At 42.6% G+C, this 27,372-nt stretch overlaps 1 protein-coding gene across 4 annotated transcripts in view; it reads right to left on the bottom strand.

Moving 5' to 3' along the window:
- Nucleotides 1-27,372, bottom strand: part of C6H8orf34 (chromosome 6 C8orf34 homolog) — a 458,472-nt gene that overhangs the window by 284,979 nt on the left and 146,121 nt on the right. For all 4 annotated transcript variants that reach the window (XM_075353192.1, XM_075353191.1, XM_075353195.1 and 1 more), the window contains exons 3-6: nucleotides 21,996-22,127; nucleotides 4,091-4,219; nucleotides 2,351-2,379; nucleotides 1,144-1,319 (exon numbers count right to left, since the gene is read on the bottom strand). In XM_075353192.1, coding sequence (XP_075209307.1) covers nucleotides 1,144-1,319; nucleotides 2,351-2,379; nucleotides 4,091-4,219; nucleotides 21,996-22,127 — 466 coding nt within the window. The remainder of the gene's footprint in view (nucleotides 1-1,143; nucleotides 1,320-2,350; nucleotides 2,380-4,090; nucleotides 4,220-21,995; nucleotides 22,128-27,372) is intronic.

Raw genomic sequence — 27,372 nt, 5'->3', positions numbered from 1 at the left:
AAGATTACTCGTTTTTTTTAATGCATATCGTGATATGAAAAATAAAAAGTGAAATAAAAATCAACATAACGTAATTTTTATAACATAATTTTTGAAAAAGTTGTCCTCAAGAAGTAAGTCCTTTCCCAATGCTTTTTCATTGACTAGTGACAGCTTTCGGACTGGAGGCTCTCATCTCCATCTGGCTATCCACATTTAAATGTGGTTTTCTTTCTTTTAGCACTGAAAGGATTAATGTCAGTTTTGCTGTTAGCAGCTTCTCCAGCAGTCCTTAGCTGAGTGTTTCAGCTGCAGTAGCTGTGTAGTCATGCCCTTCAGGTTTAAATAGAGGTGTTACCCAGCAATTCTTGCTGAAGACACATATCCATTTGTATACTGGCTCCCTTGGTGGAAGGAGCTGTTTTAAAGCATTCAAAGAAGCCAACCTTTATCCCTTTGTGTTGCAGTTTTTCCCTAGTACTACTGCAGCGGTGGAATGATTTAAACTTATAAAGTTTTTTGGGTTTTTTTTTACATTTTTCATTACTTTTTTATAATTATTCTTTATTTTTAAATAATCTAATTTTATATTTTTTTTACTCTTACCTTACAATTTCCCATATAAATGGAGGCCATTGTGGGTTGGCACTAAGTACAAGCTCTTATCACCATACACTCAATGCAGTTTATGTCAAGACATTAAAATAATTCAAGTAAGATAAAAAAAAAAAAACAATCCACGGTGAATAAACATCTTTCAGGTGATTTATCTCTTCTTGTCAAGTTATTCAGATCTGTTTATCTAATTCTACCATTGCTCAGTTATAACTGCTTCTTCTTTCTGTATTTTATAGGTGACAACAGGAAAAGGCCACCATTACAGATATACCCTTATGGTAAGATGATGTATGATGTAATTTGTTAGCCCAAGATGTTTTGCTATGTAGATTTGCCATTCCCCTTCTACTCCAGTGTTATGGCTCTCATGCTGCTGTGTAAACAATGTCTGGCTGAGGACCACTGAAGCAGAATGTATTTTTCGTTTTTTTTTTTTTACACCTGCACAATCCCTTTAAACTCAATAACTGGAGCATGTGATGTTCATTGCTTTTAATAGCTTATAAAAATGACAGCTATGCGCTTGCTTTGTACAATGACGCTCACCTCCCTGCAGGACTGCCGCCACCTTCATCCCCTTCTTGCTGTTCATTCTTTGTTCTAGGTACAGGAGGCTGTATCATTTCTGAAGCTAAAGGATCAATGTCATTGTCTTCCCGTCCCACCCATTCTCCAATCACGCAGGGTCTCACAAGTGAGGAGGAGTTAAATGCTCGTGTGTCCTAAGATGCAAAAAAATAAGATAATTTATTATAGGGATATGTAAAGGTAAAGTATTAGGCTGAGGCTACAGGTCACTGCAGACATTTTTTTTTCATGTTGTAGAGCCCCATATATAGCCCCTTCTCTGCGCTAGAGTACCGGGAATAATGACAGCTGATACATACTGCCCGATCCAATGGGCAAAAAGCGGTAAAAACGCAGTGCGTTTTTGGTGCATTTTTGATGCACCCAAGATGCACTCAAGATGCAATGACAAAAAGATGCCATGTGTAAACATAGCCTAATGCTGACTGGGTTGCTTGTGCTGCATAGATGGGTCACTGTAAGGCGGGCTTTGCACACTACGACATCGCAGGTGCGATGTCGGTAGGGTCATGTCGAAAGTGACGCACTTCCTGCGTCGCTCTCGACATCATAGTGTGTAAATCCTAGATGATACTATTAACGATCGCAAAAGCGTTGTAATCGTATCATCGGTGTAGTGTCGGCGAATTCCATAATTCCGCTGACGCGATGGTACGATGTTGTTCCTCGCTCCTGCGGCAGCACATATCGTTGTGTGTGAAGCCACAGGAGCAAGGAACATCTCCTACCTGTGTCACCGCGGCTCCCGTCGGCTATGTGGAGGGACAGAGGTGGGCGGGATGTTTTCATCCCGCTCATCTCCGCCCCTCCGCTCCTATTGGCCGCCTGCCGTGTGACGTCGAAGTGACGCCGCACAACCCGCCTTCTTAATAAGGAGGCGGTTTGCCGGCCACAGCGACGTCGCACGGCAGGTGAGTGCATGTGAAGCTGCCATAGCGATAATATTCGCTACGGCAGCTATCACAAAGATATCGCAGCTGCGACGGGGGGCGGGGACTATCGCGCTCGGCATCGCAGCATCGGCTTGCGATGTCGTAATGTGCAAAGCCCCCCTAAGAGGATCTCTAGTGCCTATTATCCTTTAGCTACACCCTTGCTTTTCCATGCATTTCCAAACATATAAATAATGGAAACAATAACTACATAAAAAGTATAAAAAAAATACCTGATCCAGTTCATCTGTAACTGCAATACCTGTGAAAAAAAAAAAGTTTAAAAAATGTAGTTACATGGTATAAAATCTCTCTCGTTTTGTAAAAAAACAAAACAAGTTACATTAGAATGAATATAAAGGGTAATAAATACATTGTAAAGCGGCATTCATATATACTGTTTCCTATTTATTGTACAAATGCAGGGAAATTGAACTTAAGGTCATTATCATGAAGTTAGGAGGGTTATAATATCAGCATTAATTCTGTTTTTGTTTTTAATTAGCAGGAGACTGTAAGAGGGGTTCTGCCTGTTTGCTCTGAGTTCACAGTCTGGGAGCTTGTGGAAGGTGAGTTGTCCATCTCCTTGTATCAGCAATTGTTGCTGTGGTTTTGTGTCTGTGTGATGGTGGGACCTTGAGTCATGGAGACTCAACCCTGCAGCATGGGTGTTGTGAGTCACCAGATCACCTGTCCACCAGGGCACTGTTGGTGCAGCGGTCGTTGGCACAGATTACCGCACCTCTAAGGGGTACTTTACACGCTGCGACATCTCTAGCGATTGCTAGAGATGTCGAGCACGATAGCACCCGCCCCCATCGCTCATGCGACATTTGATGCTCGCTGCCGTAGCGAACATTATCGCTACAGCAGCGTCACATGCACATACCTGGTCAGCGACGTCGCTGTGATCGCCGAATAATCCCTCCCTCAAGGGGGAGGTGCGTTCGGCGTCATAGCGACGTCACTGCGGCGTCACTAAGCGGCCGGCCAATAGAAGTGGAGGGGCGGAGATGAGCGGGACGTAACATCCCGCCCACCTACTTCCTTCCGCATTGCTGGTGGACGCAAGTAAGGAGATGTTCGTCGCTTCCGCTGTGTCACTCATAGCAATGTGTGATGCCGCAGGAACGTCGAACAACATCGTACCGGTGGCTACAGCGATATTAAGGAAATGAACGACGTGTCAACGATCATCGTTTTGAAACGATTTTGTGATCGCTGATCGTCGCTCATTAGTGTTACACGCTGCGATGTCGCTACCAGCGCCGGATGTGCGTCACTAACGACGTGGCCCCGACGATATACCGGTAGCAATGTCGAAGCGTGTAAAGTACCCCTTAGGCTATAAAAAGTTAGGGACCCACTCAGCATTGGACTGGCTACCGGAGAAATCTCCAGTAATACCAGGCCTGGCTGCGGTTATCTGCACTGAACTCTGGAGCTCTCATTTGAGCTCTGGAGAACAGCCTGGACTGAACCACGAGCGCCGAGTAATTCATTCCCCGGTGATTGCAGTTCAGTTCATGACAGCTGCAGACAGGCCGGGTTGCACTCCGGAGCTGTCACCTGAGCTCCGAATTGCAGCCCGGCTTGTCTGCAGCTGTCATGAACTGAACCGCAATCGCCAGGGAATCAATTGAGCGCTTCAGTCCTGCAAACCTCGAGTTCAGTCTAGGCTATACTCCGGAGCTCAGGTGAGAGCTCCGGAGTTCAGTGCAGGTAACCAAGGCCAGGACTGGATATTCCTCCGGTAGTCAGTCCGATGCTGGACCCACTGAGCGTTTCGCCGTGACGTGGGCTTCATACAGTCTGATAGATTGTTATACTAACAACCTCATGTTCAGTTGCATAGATTTTTGCCCTGTGGCACTAGATCAATTTATAATTTTAGATGTGCGGTCCATGTCTGTTTCTACAGCTTTGACAAATTTTACCCAACTTTGCACAACATACATCTGTATGAGACTTACTCCGTGACAGATTCTCCAAAGCTTTCCCCAGTTTTTTGCTTTCTTGAAGGATGTGGTTTAACTCATCAAAATCTCGACTTTCTGGCTTCGTCCGCCAGTCCCATTTGGGATGTTCGATAGATCTGGGCACTGAAAAGAGTAAAGAATTTGCATTTAAATAACAAACTCTGAAATGAGAATGTGAATCATTACAAAAAGGTATCTAAAGATGTGTCTTACAATGTTGTATCAGTTTTATTATGGGTTTTTAGAGAGTTTTCTAAAAATACCAGCATTCATTTTTGTGCAACAAACTAAGTCTGATTTCCCATGTCCTGTAATCATCCATTAGAACAGATCCTGCAGAGATCCATTGGGAAAAAAGTTCTGCAAACACAACTTTCGTGTCTGTTAAATTACTGGTGTATGCCGGATCCATTTATTTAACATTGGAGTCCATGGAGAAAGGATCCATTAACGGATTTCTATTTAGTCATCTGTTTTTCTTGCATTTGTAATTGATCCATTTTTTTCTTACTGTAAGTAATGATATTTATTCCTCTTTTTTGTTGCTTTTTTATATTATATATAGTGTAGGGACCTACAAGCATGAGGTTCCCGTGACGAGGGTTGTAGGCTTCCGTCTTATGGCCATAACACTAACTAAAAACGTAAGATTTTTTTTGTACAGTATACAGCCAGGCCCCCTTCTGTTAGGCCTTGCATATTAGAGTTCCTGTCCCTGTATGGTGCGCAGTTTGAGTACGGCTTGGCAAGCTGCCTGATCTCATAGTATGGGCGTCACTTAATAGGCTGCGGGTTTGTGACTGTGTATCTGCATGTGTGAACAGCGCTCTATGCAAGCCATCAGTGTGCAGTTTTACCATCCAGCAATCGCCCCGTCCATGTTTGGAGGTGTGTGTGATTTGCTCCTCCTGCACCTGTGATGTCTCCACCTAGTGGGGGCTTAGCTGCATCCTGCTAGAGTAGTAGTTTTTGGCTTAGGTAATGTACAGCAGTTCCATCTTTGCTGTAAGTAATGATATTTATTCCTCTTTTTTGTTGCTTTTTTTACGTTTTTTTCTTACAGAATCAGTTTCAAATCTATTATATAAAGCTGAGCGTAAGTGTGTATGTGTGTATGTCTGCTAAAGGAATCCACATCGTCGCATTTGCAATCACAGAATTTTGCACAAACACCACATTTGAATGTCATAGACTATGTTTTGAGGGGAAAATTTAACCCCGTGCTTTAGTTATTCGCCAAAAAAAACTGCTTACGTTAATATCAATGGAGCTGGGAGTTACAAGTCATTAATAGGAGATCTGATTAGTTACTATAGGCAACAAAGGACTTTATTAGTGTAAGAAGCTTATGTGTGAGGTAATATTATGTTGGTGAAGAGATGGATAGAGAGAGACAAACAGAGAGACAGACAGACAGAAAGAGGCAGACAGGGAAAGAGACAGACAGGGAAAGAGACAGACAAACACAGAGGCAGAAAGGGATAAACAGACTACGTCAGACAGGGAAAGAGACAGACAGACAGAGACAGACAGACAAAGAGACAGACAGACAAATAAATAGCAATCTGTTAATGGATCCATTCTCCATAGACTCCCATGTTGAAAACATCCAGCAGAAATCATTTTGCCAAAGGATCTCTGCAGGATCCATTCTAGATTATTCTAGAACAGATTATAACAGGACATGTGAACTCAGCCTAAATGTGACTACATCTGAGATATTCTCCCCTAGGAATACTTCTACTATGGGAGATTATTTCATGACTTTCTCTCACCTTGATATATAATACATAGCCACACAGGTATACACCCTATTTATCAAAATATACCGAGAAGAGTCAATAAAATGGTTCCATGTTCTAAAGCCTGAATGTCGGGACCGACTCCATGTAACTCAGACTGCGCCTTTTTCCTAATTACTAAATGCAGGTTCACCCAGGGCAGTCTGTACGATACACTTATCAGTGTGCTCATTCAGTTACACAACAAACAGGTCTCTATTATAAATATATTAATGACCTGCATCACCAGGAACATGATAATCTCAGTAGAAGCCACTTCACTGCACAGCTAATTAATCTCCTGGAAGCTGCCAGCATGTGCCAACTGGGAAAACTTCAGCGAATAGAAGGAATGTGGTCATAACAAAGCTTAACCATTCATGGTAGTGATGGTGGCCGCTTTGACTATACCCTTTATAGCACGTGACTTCTAGTTATCTATGCAATATTCTTATTTGCAAAAGAAGTACAAATAGTAAGATGAGTAAATAAAAGACTAAATAACTGTAATTAAATTAACATGGATAAGACCCCTGACAAGAAAAGTATCAGAACTTATTATTATTATTTATTATTATTTATTATTATAGCGCCATTTATTCCATGGCGCTTTACATGTGAAAGGGGTATACATAATAGGGACAAGTACAATAAGCTTAAACAATACAAGGCACAGACTGGTACAGGAGGATAGAGGTCCCTGCCCGCGAGGGCTCACAGTCTACAAGGTATAGGTGAGGATACAGTAGGTTAGGGTAGAGCTGGTTGTGTGGCGCTATATCAGACTGAGGGTTACGGCAGGTTGTAGGCTTGTCGGAAGAGGTGGGTCTTCAGGTTCCTTTAGAAGCTTCTCAAGGTAGGCGAGAGTCTGATATGTTGTGGCAAAGCATTCCAGAGTATGGGGGAGGCACAGGAGAAATCTTGGATGCGATAGTGGGAAGAGGAGATGAGAGGGGAGCAGAGAAGGAGATCTTGTGAAGATCGAAGGTTACATGCAGGTAAGTACCGGGAGACTAGCTCACAGATGTAGGGAGGAGAAACTTATCTGCAACACTTGAAACAATTCATCTAGTATATTCCTAATGGCCACCAGTTATCACATATACAGCCCCTAAATTGCCATCATAACTTTATACCAAATGGTAAAGGGTTTCTAAGAATGATAATTTCTGAAATGGCCCTGTCATGGCTCCACTCTGTCTGATTATTGGTCGGATTCCCTCTTGGTTGGAACACAGCCTGTTTTGTCTTGGTCCAACTGCTGAAGTATCTCTTGTCTTTCTTATTCTCTGCTTTCCTGTTTCACTTCTATTCAGATGTGTGCACTTACTTGTTTGGTTTGCTCAATCTCATTTTGGCAGGGGATATTTATACTTACCACCCACATGCCTTAGAACTGGCTATATTTCTGGATGGATGGCTGTCTGGAGTCTCAGCTCCTTAGTTAAGGTTTTCTTAGTGAGACATTGCTACTACTATTCCCTGCAGTTTGTTTGTGTGGATCCCCTTCCCAGTTAACTCCTATTTTGTTTTATTTAGGTTTAGATGGTTTCCACATATTCTGTTATTCTTTTTAGTTTCTTGTGTTCCATCATTCCTGTACAACTGTGTTTGCACTTTTCAAGCCCTGTGTCTCACCCTCTGCTCGTGTGCACTCCACTTATGTTTATTGCTATTTTCGTGTAACACTTAGTTTATAACTTTGGGTGCCATAAAGGACACTCAGGGTCAGCTGTCGACCAGTGGGGTTGCACGTGATCTTATGGTGTCAACCTCTGCTGTCAGACAGGGACAAATCAGGGTTAAGTTTAAGGCAAGAACTAGCCTGTTTTGGGACCAGTGGATTTCTGGTTTGTCCATCCCCACGAGAGTGTTGAAGTTTAGTCATAACAGTCCCTTGCAGCTACAAAGAGAAGAAATAAAAATATAAAGTCGCATACTACTCATATCAGTAGTTTCAACTTGAGTGACATCCGATAAGCCTCCATACATCATTACAAGGCAGCTCCAATGGTAAGCCGTATGTTGCAGGCGGGGGACAGACCGCGGCAGGGGGGCTGCTCGAGACGCTTGGATCCGGGGTCATTGCGGTGACTCGAGGGGAAGCCGGATCCGGGCCTGAGCACCTGTTCGTCGCCCGCAAGTGAAATGGGGGTTTTAAATATACAGGGGAGGTTTTGTCAGTGATGCCACCCGTGGTGTGCAGTGATTGTTTGTGACACCGCCGCTGCCACTGGAGTTGATGCCCGGTACCGATGGAGTGGGGCAGCTGGATGTTATCCCCTCCACGGGTAGAGGAGGTGTTGTCCCGGGGCCTTGATACAGATGGGATGGTGCTGCGGAGCGCAATCTGCAGGGTTGGACCGGATGATATTGGTGTACTCATAGTTCCTGAATAAATTCACACAGAGTCCAGATGGTAAACCAAATTGCCAGTGACCGGTGACCTCCGGCGGGTTTGTTCGGGTCCTACACCCTGGTACAGCAAACAGGGGTCCATTACTCCTGCACTTAGTGTTTGTGTCTGTGAGTTTTGACTACTCCGCTTGGAACGGGGAAGTCCACTCCCGGTGTGTTTGTCTGTGGAAGCTGTGGCCTGCGAGACCTGACCCGTGGGATCTTAGCAGGCAATTGTGGAGCCCTATCCCCATTGTTGGGCTTCCGTCTCGCTCTATCTGGGCCTCCTGTGGGACAAGACCTAAAATCTTGTCCCCGGCTCGTCAATTAGTAAGGTGCATGAAGCTGTCCTTCGTCTAGGGTCCAGGTACCCTGTCGGCTTCCGGACCGGATTCCCACTGTCGATACTGATGGGCTACAACCCTGCCCCGGTCCACTTAAGGTTTCCCGTGACCAGATCTCCGTCGCCTGTGGCCCTGTCTGCCGCCTGCCACCTAGTCAGTTTGTCAGTAGTCCGGTAGTCTAGGGGCTCCAAAGCCTGACCACCCTGTCACTTCACACTCCTCTCACTTTCTCTCTGTCTCTCTAACTGCACTCGCCCCTCCCAACACACCTCAAAACCCCTAGGTGGGAGTCACCATCTGTTTGGCCCCGCCCACTGGTGTGTCCCTATTGTGATGGTGGGTGACTAGGCTTTGCTGGCTGATGTTGTGTACCTGGATGTGGGGTTGTGATGGAGAACCAAAGAGGAGGGACTCCTGCACCAGAAGAGGGGTGCAGTCATCTGTGACACCCTGATTTTGTCAGGGCGTCACACGTACATGTGCTGTGTGAAAACAAAGCCGTAGTCAGTACTCCTAACTTCTGGTAGATGCCACTGTTCCTGACTGGTAATGATGTGAATCTAATCCAAAGGATCATAGGACTACGTGATTTGTCAGAAGACTGGGACAACTCAAATGACTCTTCAAGCCTCTCTTTATTTACCAAAATGGAGAACTGCTCTGTAAGATCAACTCATGACCTGGTGGACCTGCAGAATCTAAACTATTAAAAAGATGGCCTTTCATTCACATTACCACCATGTAATGCTATATTTCCCCTGCAACTGCACATAGAACATAGTGTCAATAGTTAGAGTAGCCAGATTCTGGTCTTTCAGTTTTTGCACTGGTTCCATTTTAAATTGAGGCTCCATGAGTTTGAGTAAGGCTGGGTTCACATGTCCTGTAGTCATCCGTTATCATGGTTCCATTAGAGATCTGTTTGCAAAAAAGTTGTGAAACACAACTTTTTTGTCCATTATTAAATAACGTATGTTGGAAGGATCCGTTTTTAACATGTGGAGTCTATGGATAATGGATTTTTTAACAGACTTTTATTTATCATTAAGAGGAAATGAAGAAAAAAACCACTTCATCTTACCGTAGGCAACTGTGCTCCAGGACTTGAAGGTGTTCTTAAGGCCGCTTTACATGCAACGACATCGCTAACGAGATGTCGTTGGGGTCACGGAATTCGTGACACACATCCGGCCTCGTTAGCGACGTCGTTGTGTGTGAAACGTACGAGCGACCGCCAACGATCAAAAATACTCACCTTATCGTTGATTGTTGACACGTCGTTCAAATCCCAAATATCGTTGCTGGTGCTGGACGCAGGTTGTTCGTCGTTCCTGAGGCAGCACACATCGCTACTAGTGACACCCCAGGAACGACGAACAACACCGTACCTGCGTCCTCCGGCAATGAGGTGGGCGTGAATTTCCTGCGGCTGCTCTCCGCCCCTCCGCTTCAATTGGACGCCTGCCTTGTGATGTTGCTGTGACACCGTACAAACCGCCCCTTTAGAAAAGAGGCAGTTCGCCGGCCACAGCGACGTTGCTAGAAAGGTAAGTATGTGTGACAGCTCCTAGCGATATTGTGCTCCACGGGCAGCGGTTTGCCCGTGACGCACAAACGACAGGTGCGGGTGCTTTCACGAGCACCTTTAGTCCTCCAGTTAGGCCAAGCTGGCATACGACTGAAGAAAGGAAAAAGCACCCAAAAATCACCAAAAAAGCCCAGCACCAAAAAATCAGGAATATTAAAACATCAACATTTTATTGGACATTTAAAATATCAGAGGGGTCCATAAAGAGAGAGGACATGCATAAGGACACCCTACGCGTTTCGGACAAAAAAAAATAAAAAAACAGTCCTTAATCATAGGTTATGTTAATCATAGACCTATGATTAAGGACTGGTTTTTATTTTTGGTCCGAAACGTGTAGGGTTTCCTTATGCATGCCCTCTCTCTTTATGGACCCCTCTGATATTTTAAATGTCCAATAAAATTTTGATGTTTTAATTTCCCTGATTTTTTGGTGCTGAGACTACCTTTTTCCTTTCTTCAGTGTTATTAATCATCCATTTTTAATGGATCATTTAAGAAAGCAATGGATCCGTTACAAATACAAGTACAATCAATGGCTAAAAAGCTATTTGTTAACGGATCCATTGTCCATAGACTCTGATGTTAAAAAATTTGATCCGGCAGAAATCAGTTTCCCAACGGATCCATTCTACAGGACATGTGTATATAGCCTTATATAACGAATTAGATGATTGACAGGAGTCCAGCTTTAGAAAACCCTAGGTTCCTGGAAAGTTACAGCTAAAAATACATTTTCCTTGCAGATACGAATTATGTAATAAAAGGACTGACTGGTTCCTCCAGAAGTAGAGCTCTCAGTTTTAATACAGGAGGTCTTATATGAAAGACGCCACTCTATGACAGCTATATGCCCTGATATAAGATATGCCCCTTAATCCCTGTCCAACATTTAGGCTTATGTCTCCTATCACTGTATCAGTTCTTGTTGTCAAAATCCATTAGTCACTAGGTCATATAATAATATTTAAGGTCCCATCCTTTGCCCTTTACTTTAGTGGATCAGTATATGATTATTGCCATTCCCCTGTAGACACAAGCAGTATACAGATATATCAGTCCTTATACTATATCTTGCACTATATAAAAATACCGTGCAGCAAAGCTCGTTTCCTCAAAGCAATCACAGCCCAGATCTATACCGCGGGAAGCTGACAGTTTCCTTTATTGGGTTGTCAGATTTCAAGCTCAATCCAGAGTTAAAAGGAAGAGCAGTCACAAGATACAAGAGATTAAAATTGTCAAGTGCTATCATGTATCAGTTTCTACAATCCAAGAAGAAATAATGATCCACTGCCTGGATACATCATGAAATAGTAAGTGATGACAACATGATTGAAACTATTATTATAGGGTTACGTTAAGAAACACCATTGTTCTACCACATTAATTACCGCTGTACGCACTGTGTTTGTAACTACTGTAGGTTTACAAATAATAAATCGCACGGAAATTATCTACAAAGGTTACAAAACTATTTTATCAGCGGTTGAAAAGGTCAAATTACGTTATGCTATTAATGGAGATCCGGCAGTTCACCGTTTTATAAAATTGCTTGTATTCTTCGTAAAATAACAATTCTGGAACATCTTTCCTTGAAGCTGTGGTTATTTCTCTACCATTTCTCCATTTGGGATGCACCCAATGTCAATTGGGTGCATCCCAAAATACTCTAACACTGGTCAGTTTGCCAGACTCCATGTGGCAGGGGTTGAGATCGCGCACAAATTTCCAAAAAGAATAATAGGAACAGTAATAGCACAATCCAGAGTTCAAAAAGGAGCTGTGCCTCTCCTCTCAACCCTGACATGGACAGTGATAAGGGTCCATTTACGCGGCGGTATTATACGATCACCGATTGGTAAACATTTACCGATTAGTGGTTGTTTAATAGCCTATAGACACAAGTAGACAACAGTGAACAATGTGCACTGAGTGATCTGTAGTAGATCTATAGTAGATCTGTAGTAGATGGCTCAGTGCACATTGGCTGCCATGGTTCTCAACAGAGTCCTTTTTAGAAATGATGATGTCAAATGATGGTCATTTTGCTCTACACAGAAGATAATTTCCTCTAATGAATGAACATTTTAGTTTTGCTCATTTATCTGGTGATCGGCAGCCTCTTTAACACTAGAACTACTGGACTCGTGACACCTATATAGAAATACATGGTGCAAAGTAGTCAAAATGACTACCTCAGTAGTTCTAGTGTTAATGTGCAAGAAAGTTGTGAAATGAGCATTTTTAGTATTGAATGGTGATCGTTTTGTGCAAATGCAACCTAACACACTGTCAATCTGTTCACAGATGTCCCAAAAACATAACACAATGGCGTAAGGGTAATGTGGCCAACTACAACAAATACATCCCTTCACAGAAACTCAGTATATCAACCCAGTACACGTGTACCATTGGACACTGTGACGCAGTAAAGGGTATAGTGGTTGATGGGAGCTATATTTCTCCTAGTGTGACGCCCCTGGACTATCAGGTCGTCACAGGGTATTGCACAATCTACCCTCTCGTGCAGTATCCACCTCCCTCTTGGTTATGGGTCCCTAACCAAATGGTGTTGCCTACATCAGCTAATCAAATCCTAGATACATCCTGCACCACACCCACAGACACACCAGTGGACGGCTTGAGTGGAATAGAGTCGCCCACTTGGGGGGTCAGGGAGGGGAGGTGAGGAGTGTAGTCAGTAGAGTAGGGCGGTTGTTGGAGAGTAGCCCTCGAGCTGTGAGCAGCTCTGAGGAGGTCGGGAGCAGGGACTCCCATAAGGAGACTGTCTAGGTGGCAGACGATGGTCTGGGCCTAAAGGAGCTGGACCCCCGGTCGCAGTGCAGGGGATCGTGGCAAGGGGTTCGGGTCTGTCGAGCAGGACAGCCGGCGGGCCTTGTACCATCACCGTATGGAGATAAGGTATGCACACCAGTGACTATGCAAGGGGAATACATGTAATAGCAGAAACTGCTGTGTGAATACTGACATGAAAAATTCAATAGCTATATGTAAGAATGAAATGGGAAAAATGGAACCTGCATTACTGCCATGAATATATGAATAAAGAGAAATTTAGCTACTGAATTGATCAATGCAATAGAGCCCCAACACTACGCCAAAGTATTTCTCTATGTTGGGGTCCCTAGCTTGTGTGTCACCCAACTCACACCTATTGCCAATCCACATGATACGTATATATAGCCTGGGTCTCAGCTTCCCATACACGGTAAGTTTTTTAACTGCATGAGAGGACACACACAAGCTAGGGACCTCAACGTAGAGAAATACTTTGGCGTAGTGTTGGGGCTCTATTGCATTGATCAATTCAGTAGCTAAATTTCTCTTTATTCATATATTCATGGCAGTAATGCAGGTTCCATTTTTCCCATTTCATTCTTACATATAGCTATTGAATTTTTCATGTCAGTATTCACATAGCAGTTTCTGCTATTACATGTATTCCCTTTGCATAGTCACTGGTGTGCATACCTTATCTCCATATAGTGATGTTTTTTTAGGTTTTTGCACCCAGTTCAGACATAGAATGGAGTTCCAAACGTTATTCCTTATTTGTACCATGACCGGGCTGGGACCAAGGCACGATAGGGTACGTGGACCCTAGGTCGAGGAATAGCTGCATGCAACCCAATAATTTACCCGTGTAGAACGGAGCCTTCAAGATTCATTCCCAACCCCTCTAAAAATCTGGGTACTAGTGCAACAAGGGGGATAGGACTTTCCATAAGTAAACTTAGTGCCAGGAGGCAGGTCACGGATCACTAGGCAGCACCATTGGGGACGGGACCCAAACTAGCTCCCCTCAGCGGAAGAGGTGTCCAGAGATTTGGTTTACTCGGTTGTCGGTGTCTGCTTAATGAACTGAGTGAGTACAAGAGTGATCCCTGCATCCCACGACCTTATTCCCCACACACCGAGTCCCGAGGCATTCCCCCCTACCCGTGGAGGGTTCTAACACCTTGCTTCCCCGTTCCATTATCCCCGGGTACTCCCAACTGCAGCGGTGGTACTCCTAATTACCACACACCACGGATGGCGTCACAAACTCTATATCTCCCCTGTAAATACTCCCCTTCATTTTAGTGGCCGCACGACCCCCGGGTCTGGAGACCCTCGAGCCACTGAGAACCCGGATCCGAGCAGCTCGGCTGCTGCTACGGGGGCGGCACACTAGCATGTGCCTTTTGCACTGGTAAACAGCAGAGAAGAGGTTAATCTTGGCCTGAATCTTCTCTGCTAGTTCAGGTTTTGAGGCAATGCCTGATATGCACAGGTGTATGTGTGACGCCCTGGACTAGCCAGGTTGTCACAAGTAGGCCCTTACACAAACACCCCCCCTCTTAATAAGGTGACAGAAGCCAAACTACAAAAACCCTTGTCCCCTCCCCCCGGGTTTGATGTTCACACCAGGGGGGTGGAGCCAGGTGGCTGGCTCCGCCCACCGAGGAGTTCACAGGCCCTGAGGCGGGAAGAAAAGTGTAGTTCCCTGTGGGGAACACAAGAGTAGTCTAGCTTTGACAGTTAAGTGGAGTGCAGCGAAGTTCAAGGGCAGACATGTGCCTAGGTCTGCCATAGTCTACACAGGTGTCTGGGTTGGAGCCCAGTCAACTCTGGCAAGGAGGCAGACGGTAGTGGCCGCCTGCAAGAGCTGGGATTACAGCCGGTGGAACCGTAGGGACCGGGGACGGGTGGTGGCCCGCCGGTACTGAACCGGGGAACCGATTGGAAAGCGGAGCACCAGGAGGGGTACTCAGACCCAGTACGAGGCCCAGAAACAACCGGGCTGAGTCAAATCAACTGATTGAGGACTGGACTTAAGGACCTATCCCACCTAAGACCCGACTGAAGACAACAGCACAACCATTAGGGTAACGCCAGCACCCAGGCATAGAGACCCGAGGAGCCAGCGTCTGCGGACAAAAAGGGCTCTCCCGGCACATACCAAGCCGGGGAGCAGACTACCGTTGCTCAGGCATAGGAGTCAACGTTTTCTACATAAGTGAGGTGCAGGAGAAAGGCGGAAACCACCAACCTAATAAGGGGAAAACTGCAGCCGGCTGCGGGCACCATTCACCATCCCGTTTGGTTTACCAGAGACTCCAGCGTTTTTGTGATAGTGAGTACAACAGTGCCTTCAGGCCGCGCACTGCTCCGCACCGCACCGACACGTCAGCACGCATCCGTTCCCCCGCCTCAGCCCCTCCCTCGGGCCCCCGGGACCATCATCCCCCCTACCCACGGAGGGGTCAACACTAAGCTGCGCAACACCGTTCCTGGGAGCCTAGTCAACGGCAGCGGTGGTGTCCATCCATTCACCACAACCCGTGGGTGGCGTCACGAACTCAAATCCCCTACAAACAACCGCGGCTCCGGCTGTGGAACTCGCCACCAAAGTCCCTACGTGTAGCGCCAACCCCCTTTCAGAGCGACGTGACCCCTGGGTCCGTGAGGAGCTCGAGCCACCCACCGATGAGCACGGATCCGAGCGGCTCTGCAGCCGGCCGAGCCCCGGGGTGGTACACATCGACTCTTCTGGCGTCACGAACAGGATTGAACCCATCCACTTACCTGTGGAAGTGCGCCTTGAAGTTATCGTCAGCGGAGTCCCCGTTGAAAAATTGCAGAATCCGCCATCTTGTCACCATCCTGTGACGTGACGTTTCCCGCCCAAGCCGAGCCCCGGGGCGGTACACATGATCAGCACAGCAGTTTGTCTGTACTGAAGGAAAAGAAAACCCATATCTGAATGGACTGGTATGTTCTGGACTTTTTGCGGTGCTGTATGCCAAACTGGACTTTTTCCTTTGTTTCTCTGCTCTGAAGTAAGTTTTTGGACTGTAAACTGGTGTGTGCCTCTTGACTGCATCCCTGCCATCGCCTACCAGAGCTGAATCCCTACAACACCTAGTACAGGTGCAGTGGGAAGCACGTTGTATTTCACTGGTGAAACATCCCTCCATCAGCTGCCACCTTATGGATAGTATCAATCTGTCAACAGCACGGGTGGCTGAACAAGGTGCATATAGCAGTATATTCGTAAGGACATGGATATTGAGCTATTCCACAATCGTTGTGGCTGTTATTTCCTGAAGTGGCTTACCTCTTCAAGTCTTTAAGCTCTCTAAACAAAAATATTTACCGTTTACTTCTAGAAACTGGATACCCGTCATACTACTTTCTGATAACTACCAAGACAGAGGAAGGGGGTGACCCCGCTCACCTGTACCCGAGATCAAATCCAGACCGTGCACGGAAAGAGAGAGGTACGCAGACCTCAGCAGCAGCATGAATAGGGTAGATATCCAGCAATCTGGTCCAAAATAGGTTAAAAATAAATTATTTCTTTATTTCATGTTCAAGTTAAAAAAAAAAAATTCCATCATGAATTCATAGGAATAAACGTGAGAGGACGCGTTTCGAACAGAGTTAGTTCTTAGTATGTCTCTAGTAAATGGACACTGACAGAGTGATTAAAAAGACATGAAACCGGACATGGAATCGGAAAAGACTGCACAGGTTCAAGGTGATTAATTGGAGTAGTTCACTCCCATGGGAAATAAGTGGTCATATCAATACACATACAACATATCTTTCTTTAAATTCATACCCAGAGGGAGTTCTAGTGTCCATTGTAAAAATCCACTTGATTTCCTTGCGACAAAGAATATCTTTAAGATTACTGCCTCTTTTTGGTAGACACACTTTCTCAATTGCATTAACCTGCAGTGAATCCATATTGCCCGCATGCACATTGAGAAAGTGCTGCGATGCTCCAGATAATCCTCTAGTGGTTGCGTTATTTGCATCATATATATGTTCAGACAGCCTCTTTCTCAATGTGCGTGTCGTGATGCCTATATACTGCAGATGACATTTAACGCATGAAATCAAATAAATAACATTGCTAGTACCACAATTAATCATTGAATTTATAAAAAAAAAATTTCCATTAGAATATGATGTAAAATTATTGGTACTGACCATGTATTTACAAAGCCCACAGGTTTTATGGCCACATTTATAAGATCCCACTGTTGACAGCCAATTGCCCGCAATGGACTTTTATACTATAAAGTGAATTATTTTCACCCTGACACTTGTGGAATACCTATATATTGAACGCAATTATGGAGATCAATAACGATAAATCACCAATGGATGAATTTTTTAATGTAAATGATCAGAGAAGACTGGACAAAGCAGCTAGGATTTTTTCATGTAGTAACATTGCCACTCTTACTGAAGACCAGGTGGAATTGAATAAATTAATGTGGGACTTGGAAAAAATCCTTTCAGCGCGTATTCGCACTTGGTGGGACAAAAAAACTTTGCAAGCATACCTGGATAAACAAATGATACCTCGGGGTCTACGCCTCAAGAAAAGACCCACCACTGATTTCAACCCAGAATTTATTATACAATGGGATCTGATTTTGTCTGAATGTTCTGCCAAATTAATACGTCTTATTATTGAACTGGAAGATATTAAACTCAGTGATCTGGAAAAAAAAGTCAGCGATATGGAAGCTTCATTGACAAAATATTCAAGTTTGGACTCATATAGAACTCTTAAGGAGCAGATTAATGACAATCTTATGAAGTTGGAGGATTCTATTACCGTATTCAAAGAAGGAAAGTTTAAACGTGATACCAAGGACTATGAAAGCAATAGGGTGTACAATTGGCACCACTTTCGAAAATTCTATGAACATGGTCCAAAGTCGATTTTGAAAAATAAAAAACACAACTCCAACAAAGTAAACTTTTCATCTACAGAACCTGAATCGACAGATGGTAACACGGACTTTTCCGATATAGATTCTGAACCCCTCTCAACAGGAGGTGCAAAAAACTATACTACTGTTCCAAAAAACTCCCGAAAAAAAACAGGAGAGCAGGGCGTAAACACGCCAGGAACAAGCAAGTATCAGCACGGTCATTATACCAGGGGCAAGAAGATCTAGAGAAATGCGGTTTTTCCTCAGTCATTAATATGTCTGCATGCATCCTTACCAGTCCAGAAATCAGGCTATTAGAAAAAGGGCTCGATTTTGTTCCAAACGCGAAGTTCAATTTATTTGACACAATCTTGGATGTGAATAAATTTATACGTAAGCTTACAGTAAAAAAACATTTTTTTCACCAAGAACAACAACATTTGACTCAACCTGTCACTCAGGACATTCCCATTTTGTCCTCTTTTCAAGAACAAATGACTTTGCAAAATCTAAGAGAATTATCTGATGAAGCCTGCAAACTTACAAATCCATATGACACTATTGTGAAAAAAATCCCAAATCCTAAATTTTACCCGGTCCAATCCAGATGTACTCAGATGGACGATTTTCAGAATTTGGTTGAAAAGGATCTCACTAAATTATATAACAACAATAAACCTATCCTTCAAAATTTGAACAAACAAGAAAAAAACGCATTGAAATCGTTAATGGACAATGAGAACATTGTTGTCAGAAATTCTGACAAGGGGGGATCGGTGGTGATTCTTGATGTGGGACTCTATGAAAAAGAATTGTTATGTATGCTTAATGATAGTAATATCTATAGAAAATTGAAATCTGATCCTATCAATGATATAAAAAAATCCCTAGAAAAATTGCTAGATGAGGGGGCCCATTTAGGGTTAATTACAAGCAAACAGAAAGAATTTTTCTATCCCACATGTCCACTCACACCCTTATTGCATGCTTTACCTAAGTCCCATAAAGACTCATTTCCACCCAAATTTAGACCGATAATCTCAGGTATTGGATCTATAACCGAACACCTCTCTGAGTGGCTTGACGATCACCTGCAGTTTTTAGTCAAAGCGTCCCCAAGCTATATCCAGGACAGCAAGCATGTCCTGAATATTCTCTCCCATATACAGTGGCGGAGTGATTGTAGTTGGATTTCTTGTGATGTACAAACATTATATACATCTATTCCCCACTATTTGGCCATATTGGCTTTGAAAAAACAAATGGAGAGATATTCTGAATATGCCCCTGACCTACAAAATTATATTCTTGAAGTCACCACTTTCCTATTAAACAACAACTATTTTTCTTTCCTGGGCGATTATTATCTGCAGCAACAAGGTTGTTCTATGGGCGCTAGGTTTTCACCCTCGCTCGCAAATATTTTCATGTTTTGGTGGGAGGAGGAATTTATTTTTAATTTTTCAAATCCATTTTTTTCAGATATTGTTATCTATCTGAGATTTATTGACGATATACTCATGATCTGGCGGGGCACTGATGATATGGCCACAGATTTCTTTTTGTATATCGCCAATAATCCTTATAATTTATCCTTCACCCACTCACATGAAAAAAGTGAAATTAATTTCTTGGACATGACCCTCACAGGTAATAGCAATAGGGGGTCTGTTGATTGCAGATTATATCGCAAACCGTCTGCGGGCAATTCTCTATTGCATGCCAACAGTTGCCACCCCAGGCATGTAATAGAGAATATACCCACTGGCGAATATATCAGAGCCAAAAGGTGTTGCAGTAACCAGTAAACCTTGGAAAAAGAATTTGAGTTGGTTGACAAAAGATTTTTAGCACGGGGCTATTCAAAAAACATTCTAGAAAGAGCAAAGATCAAAACTCACCAGAGGGAACGTTCGGATTATCTCCAATTTAATAATAAAAATAAAAACACAAATAATCTCCATTCTGGATCTGACAGCCTTTTCCCCTAGTGTTTTCCACCAGATATAGCAAAAATTACCATCAAATAGTAGGAATAATAAAAAAATACCTTCCTATTTTGGCAGCAGATGAGACTCTATTTAAAATCCTTGATGTAGGGGTTAAATTTGTATCAAAGAGAAACACAACACTGGGGGCTTTAATTTCACCAAGTGACCATAAAAATAAAATGTCCCAAAATAAAAATAAAAAATCTGCGAAAAAAACAGATGGATGTACTGCGGGCAATTGGCTGTAAACAGTGGGATCTTATAAATGTGGCCATAAAACCGGTGGGCTTTGTAAATACATGGTCAGTACCAATAATTTTACATCATATTCTAATGGAAATTTTTTTTTTTATAAATTCAATGATTAATTGTGGTACTAGCAATGTTATTTATTTGATTTCATGCGTTAAATGTCATCTGCAGTATATAGGCATCACGACACGCACATTGAGAAAGAGGCTGTCTGAACATATATATGATGCAAATAACGCAACCACTAGAGGATTATCTGGAGCATCGCAGCACTTTCTCAATGTGCATGCGGGCAATATGGATTCACTGCAGGTTAATGCAATTGAGAAAGTGTGTCTACCAAAAAGAGGCGGTAATCTTAAAGATATTCTTTGTCGCAAGGAAATCAAGTGGATTTTTACAATGGACACTAGAACTCCCTCTGGGTATGAATTTAAAGAAAGATATGTTGTATGTGTATTGATATGACCACTTATTTCCCATGGGAGTGAACTACTCCAATTAATCACCTTGAACCTGTGCAGTCTTTTCCGATTCCATGTCCGGTTTCATGTCTTTTTAATCACTCTGTCAGTGTCCATTTACTAGAGAAAGACTAAGAACTAACTCTGTTCGAAACACGTCCTCTCACGTTTATTCCTATGAATTCATGATGGAAATTTTTTTTTTTAACTTGAACATGAAATAAAGAAAGAATTTATTTTTAACCTATTTTGGACCAGATTGCTGGATATCTACCCTATTTATGCTACTTTCTGATAACACAGGTTGCCGTGTATCGGCGATGTTTCTGTATACCAGCATTTGGGGCATGAATAAGTGTCCCAGGGGTCAGACCTCCATCATTCAGATGTGCTTATTGTAAAAAAAAAACATCTTTTCATCTTTAAAACCAGTGTCTGTACATGGTAGGCTATAACATATATGACAGGAAATGGTATATATTTCCCTAACCAAGAATCAGCAAAAACACTTTTGAATGCCCTCATCATCTCACGCCTCGGCTACTGCGACCTCCTGCTCAGTAGCCTCCCTTCCAACACTCTTGCACCCCTCCAATCTATCCTAAACTCTGCGGCCCGCTTAATCCACCTGTCCCCCTGCTATTCCCCAGCCTCTCCTCACTGCTAATCCCTTCACTGGCTTCCCATTTCCCAAAGACTTCATTTCAAAACACTAACTATGACATACAGAGCCATCCACAGCCCGTCTCCTCCATATATCTGTGAGTTAATCTCCCAGTACTTACCTGCACACAACCTCAGATCCTCACAAGACCTTTTTCTCTACTCCTCTCTTATCTCCTCTTCCCACAATCGCATACAAGATTTCTCTTGCACTTCTCCCATACTCTGGAATGCTCTACCCCAGCATATCAGACTCTCACCTACTGTGGAAAGCTTCAAAAGGCACCTGAAGACCCACCTCTTCCAACAAGCCTACAACTTACCATAACCCTCAGACCAGTACACCACTGCGTAACCATCTCTGTCCTCACCTACTGTATCCTCAACCATCCTATGTAGACTGTGAGCCCTCGCAGGCAGGGTCCTCTCTCCTCCTGTACCAATCTGTGCCTTGTATTTTTCATGATTATTGTACTTGTCCTTATTATGTATACCCCTTTTCACTTGTAAAGCATCATGAAATAAATGGAGCTATAATAATAATAAATAATAATTCAATACTATCATTTTCATCAATCCCAGCAGGATCCTTCTAATAAAACAGCAGAACAGTTAGTGGAAAGTAAATTATAGACGGCAGGGACGGCAGCAATAATTTACGTTTAGTTTAGACTTACAGGATTTCGATTCAGGAGATGGTGGTGAAATATTGCAAACAGCAAGATCGCTCTTTGACTTTTTTGGCTTCTTTGCATTTACTTGCCAGGGTTTATCGTAGCTCCTGAAATCCCTCCGAATCCCTTTGTACTCTGTAGGGGAATAAAGTGCAAGGTGAGACATCCATATCGGCTACACTAATGTCAGTAGAAACAAAGTGAGGAAGATGAAGCCAACCGTTATGAAATGATCAAAATGTGCGCTAAGTACTTCAAATTTATAAATATAGTCTACACAGCAGTAACATTCATATAGTCAATGTTCTCAGATATCTTACTGTGCTCAGAGTGTGGCTGTATCCACTTGTGTTCTAGTCTAATCCACCAGTACATTCATTTATATATATGTCGTATGAGCTGCTGGATCCTATTTCTACTGCAAGCATGGACCCAGTAGAGAGGTTCCCATCTAACGAGTTTGATTTGTCACTCTCTGATGGGCTCCCACAATTTGATCAAAATGTGCCACAAGTCCCTCTATTTTCTAACTATAACATATAATAAAGTTAAAAATGTTGTATTCAATGCTCTCAACTCATACCTCAACGCTCAGAGTGAGGTTGTATTTGTTCTAGGCTATTAGGTAGCCACAAATAACAAATTGATGTTGCCACTGGTCCGGGTCCTACAAATTGATTCACATCATCTCTGATATGAGCGGCTGCTGATAAGTCTTTGGTTTACCCAGAAAGAAACAAGATAGGATGATTAAACTTTACATTTATTCCACATACTCTCCACTGATGTCAACACACTTCTTACATTGGTATTCCAAGTTCCGAAAGCCTAGCAAAAAGAAGGATTTTGGTTGTGCCTCAAATCAGGCATCCATAGCAGCAATAGCATCAGAAATGGTGTGAAGTTTGGTACCCTTGAGTTGTTTTTTCATGTTTGGAAACAGAAGATAGTCAGAGGGAGCTAGATCTGGTGAATAAGGTGGGTGGTCAACCAGCAAGAAGCCCAGTTCTGCCAGTTTTGCCGTGGTTGCTTGTGCAGTGTGAGCGGAGGTGTTGTCTTGCAGGAAAAAGATTCCTTTGGACAGCTTGCTGGCCTTTTGGCCTTTAGAGCTGCTTGGTCTAAAAGTTCAATGTAATACCTTGCATTGATGGTGGAACCCTTTTGAAGGTAGTCCACTAGCAGCATGCCCTCCTTATACCAGAACACAGAGGCCATCACCCTAGTGGCTGATTTTTGCACCTTGAACTTCTTTGGACGAGGAGAACCACTGTGCCTCCACTCTTTTGACTGCTCCTTTTTTTCCAGGGTAATTAAAAAAATCAAGGTCTCAGTCATAGTGATCAGTCGATCTAGGAAGTACTTATCAGTCCAGAAACGCTGACAAATGGACCGGGAAGTTTTCACTTGCATGGTTCTCTGATCTATTGACAAACATTTGGGGACCCACTTTGCAGATCGCTTCCTCATGTCCAAATGTTCATGGATAATGACACAAACATGTACATGGGAAATCCCCATGATGTCTTTGCTCAGAATTTGCTTCAGCTGAAATTCGTCAATTTTCCAGTATGAGGTTGTGCACAGCATCGACAATCTCCGGAACAACTACTCTCGGTCGTCCAGGACATTTCTCATCATTGGTTCTGAAGTTGCCTGTTTTAAATTTGGCAACCCAGTTCTTAACTGTGAAATATGAAGAGCATTGATCCCCCAATGTCTGCAACATATCACCATGAATATCCCTCTCGGACTTTCCTTGCAGAAACAAGAATTGTATCACTCCTCTGCTCTCAGTTGCTGTGAATATCGCATTAGAATGATATAGTGAGTGAGCTAATATAGAGAGTGAGCTGATATAGAGAACAAGCTGATATAGAAAGTGAGCTGATAGAGAGAGCGAGCTGATATAGAGAGCAAGCTGGTACAGAGTGCGAGCTGAAAGAGAGAGCGTGCTGAAATAGAGAGTGCTGATATAGAAAGTGAGCTGATATAGAGAGTGAGCTGATATAGAGAGTGAGCTGATATAGAGAGTGAGCTGATATAGAGAGTGAGCTGATATAGTGAGTGAGCTGATATAGTGAGTGAGCTGATATAGTGAGTGAGCTGATATAGAGAGAGCTGATATATGGAGAGCTAGCTGATTTATGCATTGTAGAAGATGCAGTGATAAAAGAAATGTAGACTAAAAATACAGATATAGATTTGTGATTTTTTTTGTATGTTTAATACCCTTTACGGGGCAGGTAGGCATGTATTTTACATCTTTCCCCAATTTGATGTATTATAACTTACGCTCGTCAAACTCTACTAAACCACTTCCTTTTTTCTTTCCATGTTAGACCATTATCCTGTAATGCAGCCTGTATTAGGATCTGGCCTAATACATACATTAAAAGATAATTTTATTCCAATACCCACGGGCTGAATACTTACGTGATCATTTCCTGTAAGTTGGAGTCACTCATGATCAGAGGCTTTGCATTGTATTAAATATACATGAAAAAGGGTCATTTATGCACTCCTATTACTGGGAACACTGTACATTTCGTTGAAACCACATTTTCTAATGTAAAGAAATTCAGTTTGTCTAATTGCTTAACCCAAAGTATTCAGCCGGCTATGTAAGCACATTCAGGTTATTTCATTTACAAGATTTAATTTGCATAGTGGATGTCGGCAATGCAGCATGAATAGACGTAAACTGACCATGACCATGTACCACCACCGTCATTTATTCTGTTTTCCCTCTTCACTGATTTCCTAAACTGAACATTTAAAGTACGCCTGGATTGTAAAATCTTCTATGACAATTAATCTATAAATTCAGGCACGAGAAATTGGCACACTATTGCCTCATTGCTTCCTACTGGCGATATAAAACAATTGTTGTACAAAGTATAATGACTACACTACAATATTCAGATGTATCCCCAGCCAAGATTAAAACAAAAAACATTAATCCACCACCACTTAGTTACTAACAGCTCTCACATAGCTAAAAATTGCATCCAGCTGATCCATAAGTGTCTATTCACACTGGCCGATGGCGGAGGCTAAATGAAGAATGTCAATCAGATACTCGTAAGCCGATTGTTTTTTTAATAGCCTGTTTACATGCATACAGAATAATCAATAACACGATCATTATGTGCACATAGAATATTATTATTTTTGGCAGAAAATGTTCTGTTTAGAAACTTATAAATTATCATTTGGCTCATTCGTTGGGTCATCAGAATCCTACTTAGACAGACCAATAATCGGGACATGAGTAACACTTGTTCTCAATTGTCAGCGAGTGTAAAACAACCCTAAAGGGTCTTTTACATGGACCGCCCAGCAATCGGTAAACTTTTAATGATTGATATTCAGTAAAATGCCTGTTTACAGGCAGATCAAAGTAAATGATGCACACTTATTACATTGCTCAGTCCACATAGGCTGCCATAGTTCTCAGCAGTGCAGGTCTTGTTTACACAGGACGAAGCACAACCAAGACTGAAGACTTTTTGTGCTACAAGATAATCATGAAACAAGCGTTGTAATGCTTTTTCATGATTATCTTGCAATGTAAATGCTCCTTATGTGTGCCATACACATTAGATGCACAATGAACACCTATCTCTCCTGATTTCCAGGACCAACCAGCTCAGCCAAGCATTACTGTGCTCTCCAATATAAAATTATCTGGAAGCGGAATATCTCCCTGATTAATAAAAAGATCGGGCAATTGATTTCCAGCCTCCCGATGCCTATGCTCCCCAACATAATCTATTGGGAGGAGATTTGTGAGCTCCCATGCACAGTACATAGCCAGCTGACCGGGTTCAGGCTCAGCCAACTTTTCCCTACAGAGAACTGGGAACATTAGGCTCAGATACACCAATTTTGGCACTTTCCAGAAAGCTCTGGGCTCATACATGAAACATATTCATAGCGGTGCCTTGGCCTCATGAAGCCAAAATAGTGGACTGTTGGCATACATTAGGCAGGTATGCACTGGTGCATCTTTTTCTAAATGTTTATTTAATGCTCAGGGGCAGTGACCGTCATTTTATGTCGATACAGAGGCATCTATTCTTTTTGAAATCCTATTGACATAGTTATACCTCCGATGGAAGACTAATATGTGTTGTGAATGGACCCAAAGTGGTATCTGTTTCCTCCCAGACTATCTTCTAACTGTTGAGAAAAGATATCCAAATGACTGTGAATAGTATGATGCCTCATTGCAAAATGGTATTTGTCCTTGAAAAGTAAAGCTCTCCGGCAATGTGGCATATTTAGAATTGCAGGCACATAAGTTGTAGAATGGCCCATAGACTTCTATACGTGGTTGAATATGGATCAGTACTACAAGGATGGATATAATGCCAACTACATGATCCTTGAAGCTGGCTATACTCAATACATTTATCCACACTTATGCCAAAGGTTTTGACTGCCAGAAACTGTCTAATAGTCTTCTAAACCTCCCGTAGATTCACACACAAAAAATTATCAGCTTGGTAGGAGATTGGGCAGTGAACACTCAACCAACAGTCTATAAGTATGAATAGATTATCTAGGCGCACACTAGGGCCAATCAGGGAAATATGAATCAGGCTTCATATTTGATATTAAAGAATAAATCAGATGTATTCCATATCTGATCAGTTGTTTGGGTTATGTACAGTATGTGTACCACCAACCCTATAAACTGTAATCCCATTAAACAGTACCTGTCACCTGTTATATATGTGTATATATATATATATATTTATTTATTTATTTATTTATTTTTTACGTCATATAAATGGCACAGTTCTGTTGAATCTAGCATATTTCTATTGTTCCTTCACCTCTCTATGAAATATGGCCTCTTCTTTTTAGCATATAAACCAGTCTTATTAGTCAAGTGCATGTGATCCTCAAGAAAACCTCATAGGGAAAAGTTGAGGGCAACACCCATTTGGTAAAAAAAGACTATTTTTACATACAAAAGAGAAGGGGTCATAGGTCAGGAAAAGAGAAAAGCAGGAACAAAACAAACTCAATGCCAGATTCAGGAGAACTGTGCCATCTACACCAGAGAAAAAGGAGCCAGCACGATCTGAAATTGGCATGCATCATATAAAAAGTGAAAATTCACAGATTTATTCCAACTGTACTATAATAAAAAAAATGAGATTTTTAGCAAATAATTGATCAATTCTTTGAGCCACCCCTGCCAACGTCATGGCAAATCTCAATAGGGGGGTCCTAACCTATATTACGTATTTCATGTGCCATGCGGCCTCCTAGATAAAGTTAAAAGCAGAACCATAATGGAGCACACATATCTGTAACCTGTATATAGCCGCTTCCATGTTGCAAAAAAGGCAATTGTGGATAGAGACCA

The sequence above is a fragment of the Anomaloglossus baeobatrachus genome, chromosome 6, assembly GCF_048569485.1.
Source record: "Anomaloglossus baeobatrachus isolate aAnoBae1 chromosome 6, aAnoBae1.hap1, whole genome shotgun sequence".
Taxonomy (NCBI): Eukaryota; Metazoa; Chordata; class Amphibia; order Anura; family Aromobatidae; genus Anomaloglossus; species Anomaloglossus baeobatrachus.
This window is presented reverse-complemented; position numbering and strand designations above follow the sequence as displayed.